The sequence below is a fragment of the Grus americana genome, chromosome 3, assembly GCF_028858705.1.
Source record: "Grus americana isolate bGruAme1 chromosome 3, bGruAme1.mat, whole genome shotgun sequence".
NCBI lineage: Eukaryota > Metazoa > Chordata > Aves > Gruiformes > Gruidae > Grus > Grus americana.
In genome coordinates this window covers 23,276,478-23,297,874 of record NC_072854.1, presented here as the reverse complement: position 1 = coordinate 23,297,874, position 21,397 = coordinate 23,276,478, and the positions used below count along the sequence as shown (strand labels likewise).

The following is a 21,397-nucleotide window of genomic DNA, read 5'->3' as shown; positions in this document are numbered from 1 at the left end:
AAATTACAAACTAGAGCTCAAACTTGATTTTTTAAGGATTTCACAGAGACAAAATTCTGAATTAGATATCCAACAGTAATTCTCACTCTCAGCTGCAAACAATATTGATAACAAGTATATAACAAACTCTATAACTGTATAGCAACTATGCAACAAATATATATTTCGTTCCTGGAATTTTGCCTGGACAGAAGCAACAGGATCAGATTTTTAATCTTCCTTGTCTGACACTATGCTGTCTATTCTTCATCAGTGATATTAAAGGGACAATTTGTGTGCTTAAAACTAAACGTGCTGAGATGTCTTGTTGGATATTCTCATTAATACTGAGCAAAGATAACCTCTTGTAAGGACTTCCACTTAGTGAAAATTCTGTCACAACTTGCATGTATCGTAAAATAAGATCCACCAAGGGTTCAGTGTCTACTCAAACTGTGTGATCATCTTCTAATGAAATCGTTGGAAGGACTTAGTATTCACCAGGGATGCATCATCAGCTGCAAACTGGGCCTAAAGTCACCAATCTTCTCTGTCTTACCTTGCTTCCTAAGAAATTCCTTTCGCTGGAGCTCAGACTCAGCCAATACTGCCTTGAATGCTAATTTTTAGAAGAGGTAAATAAAAAATGAGTTAGTCACAAAATTACTCAAAGATTAATTGAAGTTCATTTCTTCATCAAAGTTTTGATGTTTCAGTGAACATACCATCTCCAATGAGAACTAATGAAGACTGGTTCTTGGCCTTTCCATCTTGAATCTGTACTGTGTAGGTACCTTCATTGTCAATTGTAAATCGGTCCATAACCATTTCTATAATGCCATTTGAACGGTCACAATTTATTTTATGCCTCTGAAATAAACAAGTAATAACTTTACTGTAGTATAGCTAAATTAGTTATGATTCCCTATCGAATTAATCGTGGTTTATATCCCTGCCTCCACTCTTGATCTTTTTCATGTCCTTTTAATTGTAAACTATGGAAACAGGGCTGGCTTGTATTTACTGTCGTATAGTAAGATCCCAGTGGTGACGGAAACCTCTGTGTGCAGCTGCATTTTGAATCCTTGAGTCATCATAATACAGCTGGTTTGTATTTAAAAATAATGGTTTATGGCACTATGCATGTTTGAAGAAGAGCCTACACACCCAGCCTCTAGCTGCGTTACAGCTTCCAGTTCAACAAGGGGTTTCACTAGGCTGAAGCACTATTCCTAGCAGACCCCAGAAATAGCTGGAAGTATTATGTTTGTAGACACAAATGTGGATCTCCAAATAAATCCATTACAACAAATCCAAAAAGTCATCACTACTAAATACCTCTGAGGTATATGTGGCAGCTCAATACTGGATCTTATTTTCTCAGTAAAAAAGTTTATTTAGGAAGGGTATAATGATTTGCTCATCTAATGCTAGGTATTCTTTTCAAGGAACACTAAAATGCAAGACCATGAGAACAGTAACTTGGGCAAAGCCAACAAAGCTTCTGGGAACTAAAAAGATCAACCGAGTTCAGCAAAAGAGAATTAGAATTCTGTTGAAACATCTTGTTACCTACTAAAGTGCTTGCAGAATACCCAGAACACCAAACATTGACTTGAATTCAAAATTAAATATGCTTTTCACTGTTTGTGTCCTTTTTGTGTTTGCTTTCTATTAAATATTCCAGAAAGACAAATTATTGTCAGGCATTGTCAAGGAAACAGAAAATGGCAAGCAAATATTGGACAATACTTGCAAAATATGTGTATTGAATTTGCAGGTACTATTTTAGTTACAACCACCTTTTACTAAGTAATATCCTCTTTCGTTCAGTGAGTAAAAACCATGAGGACTGTGTGTCCCACTAATAGTGATGTTGTTTGAATCTCAACTAACAAATTCCTAAAGCAAAGCAAAAATAGTCCACAGAAGTTACTTGGTGAATGCTTTTAGGTAACCAATGTGGTCAAGGTTATAACACACTAACTGTTCCATTCATGATGGGAAGTATATGTCACCATCTAGAAGGAGTTCTATGCAGTAAATTATTATAGACCCTGTTATTATTAAAAGGAGACATGCTGCCTTATAAAAAGAATATTTTGATTAACCTTTTTATTGGACTCTAAAACTAGAAAAAGGCACCTAAAGCTATAGGTAGATAAAGTATAGGAAAGGGGAAGAAAGAAGGAATGAGGGGGAAAAGCTAGTAAAAAGCTAGTAAAAATACCACTTATTAAACCTTTAAGTACTGATCTAAAATTAGTAGAAATTAGTAGGAATGACCCCTCAGATATATCTGCTTCAGCTTTGACGGACACCTCCTGGCCAGCCTCAAGAACAGATTCACTCTTACATGGACAACAAGCCTGGAAGAATAGCGTAGACATAGTCAAGATGTTTAGCATTCATTACTGGTACTTTCAAATGTACAAATAGTACTACTTTAAATCTTAATGGGGTAACTAAAGAATGAAGAAAGATAAAAGATAATGGAATTAACAAAGCACTAGCCAACAGATTGATTAAGATAATTTATTGAATAAATGACTTAGAGGGAAGAGAGTGAGGTATAACATTTATATAAAATAACAAGAGGAAACGTGTATATAATTTGGATACGCACTTTCCCATATATAGTTCAAAGAAATATATAGTGTCAAAGAATAAGACAAGATTTAATAAATCACAAAATTAAGTAGAAAAATTACATATGTAAGAGTTCATCTGTAAGAGTTGAGATAGGCCAGGTAGGTTAAAAAGAAAAGTTATAAACTTCACCAAACTATCAAAAATTGCAAATTCAAGTTCTAGCTTACAGTCTCTTGCCCACAGAGGTCAAGGACAACACTTGCATTCATTTCATGAGTTCTCAGGGAGAATGTTATAGTGAGATTTGCCAGAAGCAGAAAAAGAAGAGCAAGATGTATGTTTTAATCTGATCCTTTATCACACTTCCAGAATTTTTTTATTTCTTGCTTTTGGGTAAAGGAAAAATATATTCAAATATTAAAGGGACAGCTGATTAAATGGGGCCCAGTTCATTCCATTCTCAGATTATTTTGAAATCTTACCGAAACTGTTCCCTGTTAAGACCTAGAAGAAGAAATTTATCACTTCAGCCAATGTCAGGAATCAGACTACAATTCACCAGCATAACGGTCTATTGAACATGTTCAGTGACTGTAGCCCAGTCTCCAGGCAGGTTTTAGAGTGTAATTAGGCTTCTAACTATTGCCATTATGCAGCAAGATGAAGTTCAATGATTTTATGGGCACCATAAATACTAGGCTTTTATGTGACTTTCCACAAAAATATAATCAGTCTCCAAACGTAAATGTCACCTGTGGGTTACTAATTAAAGAGGTGAAATAATGCAGCTCCACTTCAAGACTCTCTCTGATGTCAACACTTTCAAAACATATGCGAACTAAAAATAGCTCATTCCGTTCCACTAACGTTGCCAAGGCAGAATATTGTCGTTTCAATACATCCTAGTCACTAATATTCAGGTTTTCAGTGCTATAGTTTATTACTTCTTAAAGTAAGAAAAACAGGGAAGTATTTTACTCAGAAACACTTCTTCTTCCATTTGTCAATATTTAATTAAAGTAAACGCTCTTTGCTTTTCTATGGTATAAAAATGCTGATAAGCTTCTCTGACCAAAACCAGGCTTTGCATCCTTGGGAATAAACTGAACCTTTCAAACAGCAGCACTGGAGGTGAATTCCTCACAGGAAAAGATATTCCAGTGCTGTACTTTATGCCCAGCAGATGAACTATACTCCAGCCCTGCAAAGGCATGACCTTGTTTTCTTCTCAGCCCAGTCTGACCACTTTTTTGAATCCCTTTCTATGAAAGGTCTTCCTAGAGCTATAAAAATGCAGGAAGCTGGTGGCCTGCCCTTTCATCTCCATGTAGCCATTCAATGCCAATTTAGTGGCTAGGATGAAATTTAAAAAAAAAAAAAAAAAAAAAAAATCAGAAAGTGACACCATCTAAAAGTTCTATATCTATGGCCATTGTTGCACTGTCAAGTGCTTCCCACATTATGTGTAAAACTAGTAGCAGTAGCCTCAGAGGGTCTCTGGCAACAGCATGTCTTGCTGGTTTGGAGTCCAAAACTTTACTTGAAGCAGCTTTTCTATCTGGAGCACTTTTCCTAAAAAAACTGTGTATTACTTTTAATCAGATGTGTTTAATACTGGTCTGTGTCTAATTTCTCCTTCTCTTTGGCTGTTGGTTGTCTAGCTACCCAAAATGAATATGGACTTCTGAGGGTTAAACATTGGTCTCTTTTTTTGGTATGAATAGACTCACTATTCAACAGGAATTCTATACTGCAAAAAAGATTCAAGTTAAAGATTGACTTTCCTTTCAGGTATTATAATACCTTAATAACATGGTTTTAAGCAACCGCAAAAATAGAATACCTCTTAATGCATAAAGGTTTATTAAACAAAATCACACATATATAGTACTCAGTATGTACTTACATCACTATTTTCAACTTCTTTATCATTAATAACGAATCTGAAGGTAGAATCTGGTGATAAGCTTTCAGCCTGAATCCAGAACCGAACTTCTCCTTTGTCAAGAACCTCATAAGCTAATTCTGATTTTAGAGGTATTGCTGCAGAAAGAAAAGCAATCAAAAGTCAATAATGCATGAATCCTTGTGAGAAAAAGAACTATTGTAGTAAAATATTAGTATCTCCCTATTATTTATGGAATGTTGGATATAGAATAAATTTTATACAGGGAAAAGACATCTAATGCAGTGTTTTGGCTGATTTTTAAATTAATTTTTCAAAGGGAGAAAAGAATTCACAGCTTATAGTTTGCACATTGTTTAAGGAATTGGCTAATAGCAAATAGCAGTCTATTGTCAAAGTTAAACTTCAAAAGACTTTTAGGCAATGATGATTTTATTCAATGCAAACTAAAATTCTTCTAAATGAATTGAAAGATAAGGAAGCAACTTGTTCCATGAAAAATGAAGCTGCCGTTGTCTCAGGAAGAAACTTTTTGGAACTCCAGTCATTAGTATGTAATTATTATTCTTCTAGAAGTATCAAACAGATTTAGATCTTCAACTTACTTGGATTCTTTATTTCATTGCTTAATGCCATCAAACGTTCAAGCTCTGAAATTAAGAAAAATACTCGTGTTTTAATTTATTCTGAAAAATACAGTCAGACAACAAGTGTCAAAGAAGGTACATATCAGCATCAACAGATAATCTCCTTAAGTCTTATATGTGAAATATCCAATTGTCTTCAGAAAATGATGACTAAAAAACAAGATTTAAGAAACTTAAAATTCTGATACGTGGATTTAGCGAGTGTTCCTATTTCATGCACACTCTCTTATGCAAAAGAATCTAAACAAGGGACGAAACCCATTTTAAGCTCTTTACGGAATTTAAACAGAAGATAATAATTTCTAAGCAATGCATGAGGTTCCTTTATCTGCTGACTTCCTTTCTGACCGGTACCTGAAAAGCTTGTTTTACTGTGGCAGAAAACAAGATTGAGTACAGGTTAGTCTGAAAAAGTACAAAGTTCTATTTAATGCACTAAATCCTCACAAAGACTGTGTGAGAGTCTAGAAATAATTTTTTTAGATTTTCATACTAACCATATTTATCATATTCATTACTAATAAAGATTACTGCCAATTCCAAATGTACAAGTAATGTAAAGACTAGAGGAAATTAGCAAGGATTTATGACATGGTCTAGGATTTAGCAAAATTACAGGAGAATTTATAGCATTTGAGGAAGTAATTGGGCAGCAAAATAATAGTTTTCAGTGCTAAAATACAAAATCTGATGCTTGTGCAGGGATCCAGTACAAAAACAAGTGTAATTTTGAGTGACAGATATGACCAGGGAAGACATGGGCTAAGTGTGGGATGGGAAACACTTTCAGTGTTCTTCTACAAAAAAAACTTGGAAGGTAGGACTGGCAGTGACAAGACCTACACACAGGTTTGAGTGTGATGCTTCAAAACTAAGCCAAAGGGAAGTTCTCATGATCAAATGCCTGTCTGTCTTTTCCTACAGTATTCACTGGAAAATTAAAAGTATTACAAGTTTAGCTTCCCTAGAAGAAGCAGATATTGGTAATGACTAAGAGTCCACATAAGTGGTCCATGTCCTGTGGAACCATATTTTTTTATGGCTGTACATGGATTTCTTCTCAAAACCTACTTTGAATGTAACGAAAGTCCTGCCTACTGTCAGACTCACATTCAGTCTCATATCCTCTCCTGCAATTACTTAGAAAGAAGGCAAGTAGAGGGATTTTCATGCTTAAGGAACTGAGTATAGCAATTGCAGCCTCTGGACTGGGAAAGCACCAAAGTATTTTTGTGCTATTTAAAAATAGCAAAGTTCTCCCCCTTGCCTTTCACCTCAGTACCCCTCAATGGTAACCAAAGTCAGACTGAATCAAATTCATTGCAACTCCATTGAAACAAAATACCTACAATGAAATAAATCAAAACTAATGTAAATTTAAGCCAAAGGATAATTTAACCAAATGTGTTCAGATCTCATTAGAGCAACATCCTTTTTCTCTCATTCTTCTCGCTAATTCTCTGCATCTCAGTTATATGAAACTGTATCTAGAGCCTCAAGGTCTGTCTCTATATCAGGTTCCTTGGTAAGCAGAGATCTGATGGTAGCTTTACAGCTAAAAGAGAACCAATTATTATAAGATGTGAAAGGCTAAAAAGTCAAAGCACAGCTTTGAACACACTGGAGAAAGAGATTCACAAAACAGTGAAAAAAGCAACATTTTCAGGCATTTAACTGAAAGTGTAACAGATATTTGCAAACAGCATAAAGAAAACAATTCTAATCGGGCATATTCTTTATCTTTTTTTTTAAAGAAAAATTGCCTTAAGTTATCCCAACTTTCATTAAGGTGATAATTAGAAAAATAACTAATCACACAAAGCCTGTTGTGTTCTTTTTTTGTTTTTCTTTAATGCATAGGAAAGAATATGAGAGTTGTGGGTTTGGGGTTTTTTTCTTAGATAATTTTTAGTGCAGTTGAGGTGATAAAATGTTAAGGACCTTACCTTCATCATCCATAATGAAGCTGGATGAAACCCCATCTGTGTCGCTAACTGAGATAGAATAAGTTCCCAAGTCTGATTTATCAGGATTTTTGAAGTACAGCTTAGAACTAAAATCATCAGTAAAGAAGGATATAATTAGCAGGGTTTCTCATGTTGCTGAAAGTTTTAACAGGACAAATTTCTAATAATTTGATAGACTGCCATGACTTACTGATTTCCTTCTGTTTCAATCTTAAATTTATCAGAATCATCAATCTCCTCATACGATTTACCCCACGCAAAATGAGATGCATCTGTAGCTTCTTTGCACTCAAAAGCCAGGTAAATATTACCCTCGTCATCCACACCAGAAAAGATTTCTTTTGTTCCTGCAAAATAGGAATCGACTCATATGTCAAGGCTGCATTTTTCTTTACAGTTGCAACTGAGAAATTTCTAAAGCCCATGCAAATTCTGTCCATCTTCACTAACAGATACCAATCTTACTTGCAGATTTTGAAGCATGTTTATGCCATATGCTGACTCAGCATCACATACTAGCAAGATTCTTACTTTACACAAAAAAAAAGGAATGCTAAAAATAATTAATGCTTATTGAGAAACAAATCTATAAAATGAAACTGAATATGAGCACATATGAACATTTTAAGAAATTACTTTTATTATCATTCTTGAAGCTTTAATAAATTTGGTGTCATATTTTTCCACTCGCAGCAAGAAAGCACATTTGTTCATGAGAGTAAAAACTAAAATAACTGATTATCAAATATTTCCTGCAGTAAGTAAAGCAAAAAGTCTTCACAGTACCTCTGTATCCACATTATTTTTTCTTTAAGTTTTAAGGCTAAGAGCTTCTTAACTCTTTAAATACTTATCTGTGCTACAATATCAAAACAGATTGACTCAATTCACTTCTATGTATTTCAGTATTTTAGAAGCAGAGGAGATAAAACAGTTCATTACCTGGCCTTGCCTCAACAAGCACTGGTTCAGATATCTCAGATGACTTGCCTACTCCAGCATCATTCACTGCACGAACTTTGAAAACATATGTGTGACCCTCATGTAAATCAGTGACCTTGAACAAGATAAAGAGTAAAGCTGATTTAAAAAACAATCTAAACTCTTTTGTTTACTTATATGAAGATGTTAGCAGAATCCCAAGTTCAAATACACATCTTCATTTTTAGAACTCAGTTTTGAATTAATGCTAACTAATGAACATGTTACCTTAAAATAGCGCTTTGAAGTAGGCTTTTCATTAGCAGTGATCCAGTCTTCTGCATCTACTTCCTTATAGTCCACTAAATACCCAGTAATAGGGCTTTTGCCTTCATACACAGGAGCTTTCCACAGAAGAACCAGTGATGTATTTCTAACTTCACAAATCGTGAGATCATAGGCAGGACCTAAAATATTTCAAATATTCAAAGTTCACACCAATATAATAAAGTTTTGCAAACTGATCCTGTAGAGGCTGAAATGCGTCACTTTAATTTTGTTTTGACTGTGTTTGCTTTCAAAAATCTCATCCTTTACAATAAACCTGGTACACATGGTTGGTAGGGCATTTCCCCCTCACAGCTGTATGTAGCAGTACCTGCTTTATGCAGTGAGTGACATTAGTATTCTGAAGCATACATTCTTAGCTAGATCTCAGTAACTCCATTTTAAGGGAAAGTTATTCATGTGGAAAATCCATGCAGTTTAAAATTTCCCAACAAGTAACAGATTTTCTTGTGTATTATCTAATTCACTAGCCCTACATCAAAGTTGCTTCACTGTACCTGACTCCGGTTCATAATTAGCATCAAGAGTTTAATTTTTTGTCTGTATACATGAACCATGATCCTCTAGCCTGATCTAAAACCCACCAGTACCCGTGGACTTTGAATTAGGTTTCACGTTCCGTGACAGAAGAATTTTTCATTGTGAGGTGGATAACGATAGCCAAGAAGAACTTCTCAAGAGGATATCTGTCAGGAGAATTATCTATGTCAAAAACATCCTGATTCTTTATGAATAAGTGAGAGTTCATACCTTTGTAGCTATCAGGTTATGTTCTCCCTACTATACTTTCCTTCTGCTTCACGTAACTGTTCTGGTGCCATTCAGTTTAACTTGTAGTATTTATTTTTTTACTATACTCTTGATACTTATTTATACCAGTAGACTATAAAGGCATAATCATATCAATATTCTACCATAGTGAAAACACCTGTGACAGAATACTGCTATTGGGCCAAATAATGTAGCTGGAAGGTGCTTCTTGTGCTTTAAATTTAGAGTAAGGAAACCTGAAAGTACCTGAGACAGGGATTTTCTCAGTGTTGTCAGTTTGGCCTAATTCAAAATATTTTTTTTTCCCTACAACACATCTCACCATTTAAAATAGAGTAGAAAAACCTTTAAAATAAATCTGATTGCCATTCTAGCTTACGTGATGTTAACCAGTGATGAATGAACATGAAATTTGTACAGGATGATATTCAGCAAGTATACAGCAAAAAAACAGTAAAAAAAGTGTTTCTCCATAGTGGATAAGCACATTTCAGGAAAGAAACTTATATAAGTACCTGTTGCAGACCTTGTGAGGATAAATGTGACCAGCAGGTCAAGGAAGGTGATTCTCCCCCTCTACTCTACTCTCGTGAGACCCCACCTGCAGTACTGCGTCCAGCTCTGGGAGCCCCAGTACAAGAAAGACATGGAGCTGTTGGACCAAGTCCAGAGGAGGGCCACAAAGCTGATCAGAGGGCTGGAGCACCTCTCCTATGAAGACAGGCTGAGAGTTGGGGTTGTTCAGCCTGGAGAAAAGAAGGCTCCAGGGAGATCTTATAGCGGCCTTCCAGTACCTAAAGGGGCCTACAAGAAAGCTGGAGAGGGACTGTTTACAAGGGCATGTAGTGACAGAGCAGACTTCAGCTCTTTCAGAGTTCATTGGGAGGGATTCCGTGGGAAGCTTCCATGGAGGATAAAGGAGCTAGCGAGTGCTGGGAGTTATTCAAGAATGCTTTCCTGGAAGCACAAAAACAGTTCATCCACTTTAAAGGTAAGGGAAGTAGGCAGAGCAAGAGACCCCCTTGGCTTAACTGCAAGCTTCTGAGTCTGCTCAAAACCAAAAGGGAAGCCTATCAGAGATGGAAAACTATAAGGGCATTGCCAGGGCATGCAGAGATGCAGTTAGAAAAGCAAAAGCTCGGTTTGAAATGAAATTGGCCAGAGATGTCAAAAACTACAAGAAAGTGTTTTTCAGATATGTAAACAACAAGCAGAAGCAGAAGGATAATATTGGCCCACTGTTAAACAGGAGAGGTGAATTAGTCACCAACAATGCTGAAAAGGCAGAGGTTCTCAACACTTTCTTCATCTTTGTCTTTACCAGCACTGTTGGGCCCCAGGTCTTGGGAACAAAAATCCAGGTTGTTGCAAACACAGGCCAGTCATCAGTGAAGGAAGAGTTGGTATGTGAACTATTAAAGAAGCTTGACCCTTACACATCGATGGTCCACAACAATATCCATCTAAGAGTGTTAACAGAGCCGGCTGACATTGTTGTGAGGCCATTCTCCATAATCTTTGAGAAGTCATGGAGATTGGGGAATGTCCCATAAGACTGGAAGAAGGCTACTGCCACTCCCATCTACAAGAAGGGCTTAAAGGAGGATCCAGAAAATTATAGGCCCATTAGTCTTACTTCAGTCCCTGAGAAAGTTATGGAACAAATCTTCCTGGGGGCTGTCACAAGTGAAATGAAGCACACGATTGGGAAAAGCCAGCATGGATTCACCAGGGGCAAATCATGCTTGACAAACCCAACTGCCTTCTACAACAAAGTAACGTGGTCAGTTAATGTGGGGTGAGCAGTGGACATTGTCTACCTGGATTTCTCCAAGGCTTTCAGTACAGTTCCCCATAGCCTCCTCCTAAAGACACTGATCTGTGCAGTGGGTGGGGACCTGGCTGACAGGCTGCACCCAGAGGGTGGTGGTAAATAGTTCTTTTTCAAACTGGCAATCTATGACAAGTGAGGTCCCCCAGGGATTGATATTGGGCCCAACGCTATTTAATATCTTCATAAGTGATCTGGATGATGGGATCAAGTGCCCCCTAATGAAGTTTGAAGATGATACCAAACTGAGTGGGGAAGTAGACACTTCGGAGGAGAGACACCCTGCAGGAAGACTTAGACAGACTGAAGAGTGGGTTAACAAGAACCTTATGAAGTTCAACAAGGACAAGGGTAAGGTCTTGCACCTGGGAAAACATAATCCAGGAGTGAAGCACAGACTGGGGTCCACCTGGCTGGAGAGCAGCTCTGTGGAGAGGGACCTGGAGGTCCTGGTGGACAACAAGCTTAATATGAGTGAACAGTGTGCTACAGCAGCAAAGAAAGCCAACAGGATGCTGGGCTGCATCAACAAGGGCATCACCAGCAGAGTTAAAGAAGTCATTTTCCCATTCTACTCAGTGCTTGTCAGGCCACACCTGGAATACTGTGTTCAGTTTTGGTCCCCACCATACAAAAAAGATGTGGACAGGGTGGAGAGGGTCCAGAGAAGGGTCACCAGGATGATCAAAGGACTGGGAAGCCTGCCATATGAGGAAAGCCTGCAAGAACTGGGTTCATTCAGCCTTGAGAAAAGAAGGCTTAGGAGTGTCCTCATCACCATATTCCAGTACTTAAAGGGTGGCTACAAAGAAGATGGAAACTCCCTTTTTATAAGGAGTCATGTGGAAAAGACAAGGGGTAGTGGGTGCAAGTTACTCCTGGGGAGATTCCAATTGGACTCTAGAGGAAAATTTTTCACAATGAGAACAATCAGCCATTGGAATAATCTCCCCAGGGAAGTGGTGGATTCCCCAACATTGGACACTTTTAAGATTTGGCTGGATGGGGTGCTGGGCCATCTTGTCTAGGCAGTGCTTTTGTCTAGATGGAGATTTTGCCAAGAAAGGTTGACCAGATGATCCTTGAGGTCCCTTCCAATCCAAACCATTCAATGGTTGTATGAAATACTAGATTTCTGCAGTTTTCAAGGAGCCTAAAGCCTTCTCTCAGGGCTCTTTAAAAATCCCAACCTAAATGTCTATATATCCACAGATAATTAAAATTCCACTGGCAGATGCACCTTCTAGAAATCTAGACAGTAGAAGAAAATGTGTAATGAAGTATGTTCTGAGGATTCTGAGACCACAGATGTTTCATTTTTTTAAAAAGTCATGTAAAATAATTCATTAGCTATCATTGCTAACTCACAGAGGGTCACAGAGATACCTAAGACTAGAGTTCTGCAGAAGGATTAAATAATTATGGGCTCTGGGCAAGGAATCCATCACTCATGCTGGAAACCCTGCAAGGGGTTTTGACCTTTCTGAGGAAACCTCCCTTCCATATCAAAAGGTGGAAAAATATTTCATTGACACTGTGAGTATATTGCGGTCACATTACATTAGTCTTTAGTATCTTTAGTAAGTCAGGGAAGAGGGTCAGCCTCTTTCTCCCAGTCTTAAATCTCTATTATTTCTTTTCATTATTGCTAAGCCATTGTTTAAAAACTTATTCTAAAAAAGGCTTGTGAAATATTTTAACAGGTTTGGCGATCTGGAGAGAATGAGGCCATTTTTTTGTTTGTGGTGATTTTTTTAAGCAGGAAGAATGCAATACTCTCTGTTCAACTAGTTTCATAATGAGAACAATGTAATCAGCCAAGGAGTAGAAAGGTCCAATTGTTCATAATGAAAATGGAAATTTCACTCTCTTCATTTCCTGAAAGTGCCTTTTATTTTATTTCTTTATATGTCATTTAAAATGAAGGATAATCTTCACTTGTTTACACACTAGGCAATTTCACTGACTTTTTGAAAACACTGTAGAGAGTATAAATCACAAATCCTTTCTTAAAGGAAAATAATTGTTCCACTGATGATACATTTATACTAAATATTACAAAATGATAAGAAAATGCAATTAAATAAAGGGACATAAGGTCAAAGATTAAGATAAGATTAAACACTTTGTTATTGGCGGCTTTGTCGTCATTAAATCTAGAAGGTAAGATTTATGAACTCAGAATAATTTAGCTAGAAAGCATGGAGAACAACTCTCTGACAAGCAGTTTTGCAGGAAAGAATCAGGGCATTAAAATGAAGTAAACCTGGAACTTAGCATAACAGTGTAGTTTTTGATTTTTTTTTAAAGACAAATAGAAGGGGATCTGTAAGCAGGCAAATAATGGTAGAAGGTGTGGAGCTACCATTTCTCTGCTAAGCATTGAAAAAACTTTATTTGAAATAATGTCTCCAGTTTATGTGTTGCCATTCAAAAAAGACATGAAGCAACTAGAAAAAGTTCAAAGAATAGCAAAAAAAAAATGTTTATTAAGAGATAGGAAATACATGGCCTATGGGGAAAGGTTGCGTGAACTGGGTTTTGTCAACTTAAGGGAAAAGCTAGGGGTCTGGTAAAGTCTTTAAACACATCGAAAAGCTGTTGCAAAGAGGAAAAGAATAATCTGTTCTTCATGGTGGACAGAACAAGAAGCAAACAGACTTAAATTGCAGGAAAAAAGATTCAGGAATATTAGAAAAACTTTTAAACTGTAAGCAGAGTAAGATTAGTAGATCCTGTCCAAAGAACCTGGACTTTTTCATGGGTAGAAGTCTTTAAGGATGGATTAGACAAGCCTCTGTCAACAAGCTAGATATAGCTGATCCTGGATGTGGGTTGAATTAGATTACATTTGATTACATTAGATTACATTTGAGAGTCTTTCCTATTAAATGATTCCATGATCTTACTGAAATGATTCATGTTCCAGGCAAGAATTACTTTTTATGTATAACATAGAAAAGAAAACTGAAAGTTTCTTGCCTTCCTATGCTAATTATGTCTTTTTGAAATCCCTAAAAGTTCCAACAGTTCTACAAAACCAGATTTAATTTATTTTTTTTTTTCTTTACTGAGAAAATAACTGTGTGAACATTTAGGCATGAAACAGATGTGTGTAGGTGTCAGACAGCTCCTGATGACATAAGCAAGTATTAGAATGGATCCTTAATTGCATTCCAAATCCCAATGTCATAAATAGAATTTGATTTAACAACACAGCAGTATTTTACAGCATTTTGGAGAAAAGAAGGTAGAAATATATTAAAGTGGTAGGTGCCTATGTTTTCATTATGGACTATACTGTGACACCCTTTGTTTAGGCAAATCAGTACCAGACATCAGAAACAGCTTCAGCAAAAGTGTTGCTCGATATGAACAAGAGTGTTTTAAAAAAAGCAGATGGGCCTTCAAAAACCGTTTCATAGGTTATTTACAGAACTTGAGCATTAGTGAGGGGAACCAGTTCCCAAGACGTCTAACATCTAGGCACAAATTTATGTGCTCACATGAGATAGAATAAAGTTTAACTTTCTTTTGCAGAGGGTTCTGAATTCACAATACTTCTTACTTAACATTTTTTACAGACTTATCATTACAATTAACATCTTCAGCTACATCTACACTACTAAACTACAGATAACCTAAACACAGGTTTGAATACTAGCATGCAGTACTTCCTACTGTGTGTTTGTTAGCGCATTTCTTCTAACACCTGGCTAATAATAATCTCTCAGGTAACACCTAAGTACCATCTAGGGGAAATACATGAATAAGGGCATACTAGTTGAGACTGGGAGATTTAGCTATAAAGTGTGAGCTATACTGTGCTACTTGCCTCTGCGTCAAGAAACAGACCTCTGCTGTGTTTTATTTATGACCAAAAAACACAGTTTTGGAGTATGAAACTCCAGGAATATTCTTAATAGTCTGCAATTATGGTGCCGAGATGCCTGTATATTGCACAGGTGGTGAGTGTGAAGTGGAGATTGTAGGGCTGGGGGTGAAGAGCTCATAGAGATAAAAACAGTAAAAGCTGAATACTTTCTGTTCTGACCTGATGTGAGCAGTGAAAGAAGGAGACACTCAGCAAGCTAAGGTCACCCACTTCCAGGACATTCAATATCATCAGTGGGAATGTGGAGGTAGCTTTTAAGGGGAGATCTCGGAAGCAATGGCAATCTCAACAGGTAATATGGCAGAAATTAACCAAAAGACATCCAGCCAAGTTTGGCTGGAACATTACACGGGCTTTGTTTGAAGGAGTTAATACTGAATTGAAATTCATGAGGAACTAATAGACTTACCAGGTTCTGGCATAGTCCAGGCTTTACACTTAAAATGCTCACTGGGATCTGAAGGTTGACCTATTCCAACCAGATTTGCAGCAGCAACTTTGAATTCATAGAAGGCATCTTCTGTCAAATCCTCTACCTTTTTTTAGAAAATAATTCAATATATCAAAAGCCATTATTTATACTCTTTTAATAAATTAAATATTTGAAAATAAACATTCTGGCATTGGTTAATTAATTATCAGGCCTTACTGCTGTGCTGGACTACTGGAAGGATCTAATTTGAAGATTTTACTCTTAAACACTGCAGAGATCTACATTGTACTTCCATGTTTCATCCACGTCATCCTAGGAATAACAGCACTCCAGATATTGGCATGAGAGGCTGTAAAAGGTTAGAGCAAAGGTCCAGGGAGCCCAGTCAATGAATGACCACTAGCAGATACTTATGAGTGAGTGTTCTAACATGAGATACCTTCTTGCATTGCTTATGAATGGCTATTCATAAGCCATTCACTTAAGCAAGAGTTCTAATGGTGTTTTGGTCTAAAAAGGTCATAGTGCACTGACCAGGGAAGAAAGGAAAACAACACGAAGCTACAAGAAAAGCCAATCCAATTAGTTCCACAGTGTGCTGATATAACTCTGGGAAAGATTCTCTCAGTAATTTTCTGGGTTGTATGCATCTTTCTCTTAATATTACCTACCATTACAAAGTGAGGAAGTAAGCACTGGAAATGGGATGACCAGAATCCGTGCTAAACCTCTGCAAATGTCCATGGTAAATGAACCCTGACTTCTCTAATGAGTCCATCACCACATGACCATGTCAGATTTTGAGGTCAAGGTAGACAAGCTATAAGGTATGAGCTTCTTGGCAGCAGCCCTCTTCCATCTTTCCTCTTCCAGATCACCTAAATACCATAAACAAGTCTTCTACACCTCAGTCCTCTGAATAATTTTCCCACAGTTGTATTTAATCATATGTCTCAAGAGAAAGAGGCAGCTGAGGTTAGTACTTCTAGTGGAGATACTGAACAGTTTTAGAATTTCATGAATAAATAAACTATAACTATATTCTCTGGGAAAATGTGAGATAAAAAAGGATTTTAGTGTGATTTTTTTTTAATGGTAACAAACATATGATAGGGTAGCATCAAATACAAGACCAAAGCAATCAACATAAGCTAGGAACTCAGGTACTAATACAATTTAGATGGGATAACATGAAGATGGAGAGCTATATCGTGTGATTCACAAGAGAGAGTAACACCTCAGCCTGTAAAAATGCTTTTGAAATCCCATGTTATTAAGGGAAAGAATATTTGTGGAGTTCTCATAGAATCATTTAATCAGAGAGGGTTAAACCTTTAGTGCTCCCGGTGCTGTACGGTATATCTCAGGGGCTTCTCTGCTTGCAGTATGTCATAAAATATTCTGAGCTACTAAAAGCTGTCTTGCTTTTATTTCCCATCAGTATTTCAGATTCCAGTCATTCAAGCTAATGTATGAAGATGCACCTTGAGGCATAAATACAGTTATTGGCAGGACTGAGACTTAAATATCCAATTAATTAAACTCTGAATGATTTCCCTTAATTTACATTGCTCATTTGTTTACAAATGCATGAAAACAATGAAAATATCTGGAAAGCATTGCTCTAGTACTGCCCTTTCATGCCTATCCTACCCGCCCTTTTTTATTTCTCAACATCCATGCTCCATCTGCTATGTCAGAGATGCCAGTTATAAACTCACTCACAAGCATACATTAACTTAAGTAGTGCTGGCTGCCTTCTGTGCATGAAACACTCTTCCTGAGCTCATCTGCAGCATTATTTTCTACTTTAGTGTCAAATACCTGCTAAAGACTTACTTCTGCCCTGAGGTTTATGGAAAAGTTGCTGACTTGCAGAAATAATTTTAAGAACTATTTGGGAATAAAATCTGGTTGTTTAAGTTAATTTAACAAGTGTCAGATTGATCAATTACTTGCTATATCCTATCTTCCTAACCTTTCCTCATGGAAGGTCACATCAAAATTTTTCTCTTTTAAGAAACATTGAATATATTGTAAGTGCAACCAGAAGTAATTTATTTCAAAACTAAAATCATCGCTCTGGTACTCTGGAAAGGAGGCGATGAGGCATAATGCTAGGTTTATTAATATACTTCCCTTTCCAGCTGAAGGCAGATTTTGAGAGTAAGAACAGGGACAGTTACATTTGTTCTCAGCCCATCTCCATTTCATTTACAAGTCTCCAGTTCTACAGACAGCACGGTCATCTGTCCTGCTAAATGCTTCCATCCTTTCTCTGCATCTTATTACAGTGGTGATACATATAGTGCTCATTAATGAATATAGTTTATGAAGCATTTTATAGCTCATCTTGTTCTTTGTGAAAAATGTGCTTCACAACTTTTTCTTCAAAAGTTTCCTCATCTGAATGGCCTTAATGGTCTTAGAATTTCATAGCAGGGGATGGCACTGATTCTCTATCTCAGTTTTTAGGCTTGTTGCACTCCAAAATACACAATGGAAGGGCCTGGTTTTGCTGTAGTAAGTATTTAAAGAATTTCTCTGCAAGAAAGTAGAACTCTGCCAAAAGCAAAGAAATAGTACAAATCAACTCCAGAAAGATAATAATTAAAAAGTACCAACCGTATAAATCGTCCGGGTAATAAGGGAAGAATTGACTTCATGCCAGTTTTGATGGTTCGCTTCCCGTTTATCCATATAGTAACCAAGGATTGGTGAACCTCCACTGTACTTTGGTGCTTTCCAGCCAAGGGTCATTGAATGACCATCACAGTTCAGAAGGGTGATACCATGAGGATATGATGGACAAGCTATAAGGAAATAAACATCCTGAGAGTTAGGACAGAGTCTAAAACACTGCAGTGCAGAAGTTGTTTAGTGGTTTTTGTATTGCTTTTGTTTTCTGCAGAGCACTTCTATCAGCCACATATCGGTAACAAAGTAGTTGTAAAGCTGCTAATCAACATTAATTTTATCTCCATGCATGAACGTGGAAGCTTTTGAAACATCTGCCTGATGTGCTGCCCTCTGAGGAGATAGCAAGAAGGAATAGATGATCTTTGGTATGGAAATGGTAATGCCAGCAAAAGTGTCTCCAGACCAAATATTATGCTAGAAGATTGAAATGGATCAAAAGATCTTTTCCTGCTAAGAACCAAATAAGCTGCTCGAGTACTTTTGGAATACACTAAGAATCACCCAATTAAAGAGGAAAGAAAAAGAAAAAAAAGGGGCTATGAACTTGAATTAAATGAAGTCATATGACTGTCTAATTTATGGCCTTCCTGGTTTTCCCCTCCTATCCCCATATTATATACCTACTTCAGACTGAGAGTGCTTTCTCTCCTGTATGGAATACTTAGACTTTCACTACCTTAACCTATGTTGAGGCAGGAAAGACATTTCCTTCATGAGTTTATTCCCATCTGTAGCAGAAGCAGAAATGTCACCCAGGCATCTTCCTACAGATTAAGAAAACTGTTTTCCTGACCTTTTTACACCCCTACAATGAGCAAACACCCTTTCTGGCAAGCATTGTTTTGTATTTGCCATCTGTGCATGAAAGTTTGCCCAAAGATACCCCTTTCTTGACCCTGTTGTCCTGCAGTCAGTACAGGCTAAGCTCCTGCCCCTAGAGCTCATCTGCTATTTTCAGTTGAATTGCCAGTATAACTTGAGAGAATGTGACTTACGTCATTCGGAAGAGAATGTTAGCAGAGGCCCTTAATACAGTCCCCGATCTCGTAGCTGTACTAGTGATCAGCATGAAAACAGACAGTGATCAGTAGGAATGGCCTTTGGTTCTTTTTTCCAAATGTGGTGTTGTACTCAGAGGCCATTAAACATGGCCTTTGCAATTATTACCATTTCTTGGTAAATAAGAACGACCATAGCAAGCTCCCATAAATGCCCTTAATATAATACTGCAAAAAGATTCTGTCCATGTTAATGTAATATAAATAGTCCTGATAAATTCCTGTTAAGGCTACTGAAATGGATAAAAGCCATCCACATCCCATAAGTGTGTGTAAGATCCATGTGCTCTGTGCTTGGTGATATACCCATGCAACCCTCATCTTCAAAACACACAGTGACAAAGGTGCAAGTGCATTTACGACATAGGGATAATAGATGTGACAGTGTTTGTGCACCACCTACCCATATGAGACACACTTCGTCCTAAAAAAAACCAAATAGAGTCAGTTCGTCAGTTACATCTCATTGAAATTTATCTTCTAATAGCCATTCTGAATTATAAATCTTTTAGAGGAATATTTCTGACAAGTCTGCCTGTTGGTCGTCATTCTCCAGGCAGTGGAGGCCATTCAGGTGGGAAAAAGATGTTCTATTTTAAATTTTTCAGTATGAAGCTGAAACTGTGCAGAAATTGCAATTGGACCATAGTAGCCCAAATCGGTGTACTTTTTGTTCTAAATAATTATCCAGCCCTCCACCCAGCATGTATCATTCCTACTGAAGATTGCACAATGGATTGCTTTTAAACTGAAATTTTGCTTGCAGGGTACCAGAGGAGGTAGACTGTGCTCCATCCTGGAGCAGACAAAGGGAATTTTCTGTTTGGTCCAGCCACACAGTAATAAAGTTTCCTGAAACTCTTCCAAATGGAGCAGATTCTGTGCTAAACTGATTTGCACAACTCCAAATCACCCAGAAGCTACTTGTCTAACTTAAGATTTACAGGTGTTTTGTTACAGCTGAGGAGCAGAAGGCAGTCTGGCCATTATAGTGAATCTGACCCAATATTTCTAACAGGCATTATGAATAACTTTTTTTTTTTTTTTAACAATGTCTTTTCTCTAGAACCATAAACACCACTAAGGGGATGTACTTGATGGCTGCAAAATGTACTGTTATAGCAAATGAGACAAAAGGAGTTGACTGCTGAAAATATATAATTCATTCAAGAAACAAGAAGCTGAGTTGCACAGAATCCTACTTACTGAGGGCTGCCTGTACTGTTACAGCCTCCGACTCCTGTGAGTTTTCACTGAATCCTATAGCATTCACAGCTTTCACACGGAAGACGTACTGCTCTCCAGTTTCCAAACCATGAACAACAAACCTGGGTTAAAAAAAAATAGCATCAAGTATTAGTATATATTTTATAGGAACCATTCTGTGCTGTAACATGAAATCTTGGCAAGAATAAGAAAGTTCAACTTCATGAGTGCTTCACAAAGGAAAATATTTCCAAGAGGGAAACTGTAATACAATGATTGTGATTTAGTACAATATAATTGGATGGGACACTGGAACAAAAGTCACAGTACTCATTAAATTGCTAGTGCTGATCTACCAGGTAGAGTCAGATAAACTACAATATATTCCCTCTAAACTTTGGCTTGCTAAATTCTAATTTATTCTGGGAAGAGACTATATTTTTGACTGTATTTTTGTAGTCACTATTAAAAATAGCTTTCTGTTTTGATCTGAGGTTCTAAGTAATTATTGCAGCAGATAGTATAGTCAGAACCATCCTATTGTAGGATATGTTCATATATGAACAAATGAAATGTTTTTCTTATTTTTGTGCTGTCCCAATCCCTTTGACCAAGAATTAGTTTCTACTTTTTCTTTGATCATATTCGTTGACTACATGATCAAAGGATTCAGCAGAATACAAAGTCAGTCAAAATTAATTAATAACTGACAAAATACACTAAACAACATGATGTGCTTGTTATATACCCATAAGAAAATATAAATTACACATCTAAACTTTGCATTTGGTGAGCGATTCCAATAAACGTAAGCATGATTGGCACAAAGGAAATTACTTGAAGAATCACATAATGAAGTGTGATATTTTCAGGAGGGAGTAAGAAAGCATCAGAAATAGATAGGGCTAGCGTAATGACGAGGGAACTAGAAACAGGGGCTACTGTCCTTCACCCACAGCTGTAGTAAATGAGGGAGCCCTGAGGTTTCTGGGATGGGACATCTGGATTTCCTGCACAGCAGTGTCAGCAGCGGAAGCGCTTTCCCCACCATGTTTATAGCAGACATGGCCTGCCCTTTTTCTCTGATGTCCATGGACTATGAGCTCCAGGAGGAAACACAATGGAAAGCTTTTGAGTTCCCAC

General features: G+C 37.2%; 1 protein-coding gene across 5 annotated transcripts in view; it reads right to left on the bottom strand.

Annotated features, from left to right (window-relative positions):
• Positions 1 to 21,397, bottom strand: part of MYOM2 (myomesin 2) — an 85,472-nt gene that overhangs the window by 20,003 nt on the left and 44,072 nt on the right. For 2 of the 5 annotated variants that reach the window (XM_054820651.1, XM_054820655.1), the window contains exons 17-28: positions 20,255 to 20,376; positions 19,452 to 19,472; positions 17,916 to 18,103; positions 15,267 to 15,393; positions 8,301 to 8,479; positions 8,034 to 8,148; positions 7,282 to 7,438; positions 7,071 to 7,177; positions 5,083 to 5,127; positions 4,478 to 4,614; positions 705 to 849; positions 539 to 598 (exon numbers count right to left, since the gene is read on the bottom strand). In XM_054820651.1, the coding sequence (XP_054676626.1) occupies positions 539 to 598; positions 705 to 849; positions 4,478 to 4,614; positions 5,083 to 5,127; positions 7,071 to 7,177; positions 7,282 to 7,438; positions 8,034 to 8,148; positions 8,301 to 8,479; positions 15,267 to 15,393; positions 17,916 to 18,103; positions 19,452 to 19,472; positions 20,255 to 20,376 (1,403 nt within the window). Of the gene's footprint in view, positions 1 to 538; positions 599 to 704; positions 850 to 4,477; positions 4,615 to 5,082; positions 5,128 to 7,070; positions 7,178 to 7,281; positions 7,439 to 8,033; positions 8,149 to 8,300; positions 8,480 to 15,266; positions 15,394 to 17,911; positions 18,104 to 19,451; positions 19,473 to 20,254; positions 20,377 to 21,397 lie in introns of all 5 variants that reach the window. The other 3 variants (XM_054820650.1, XM_054820653.1, XM_054820652.1) reach the window with 3 other exon arrangements.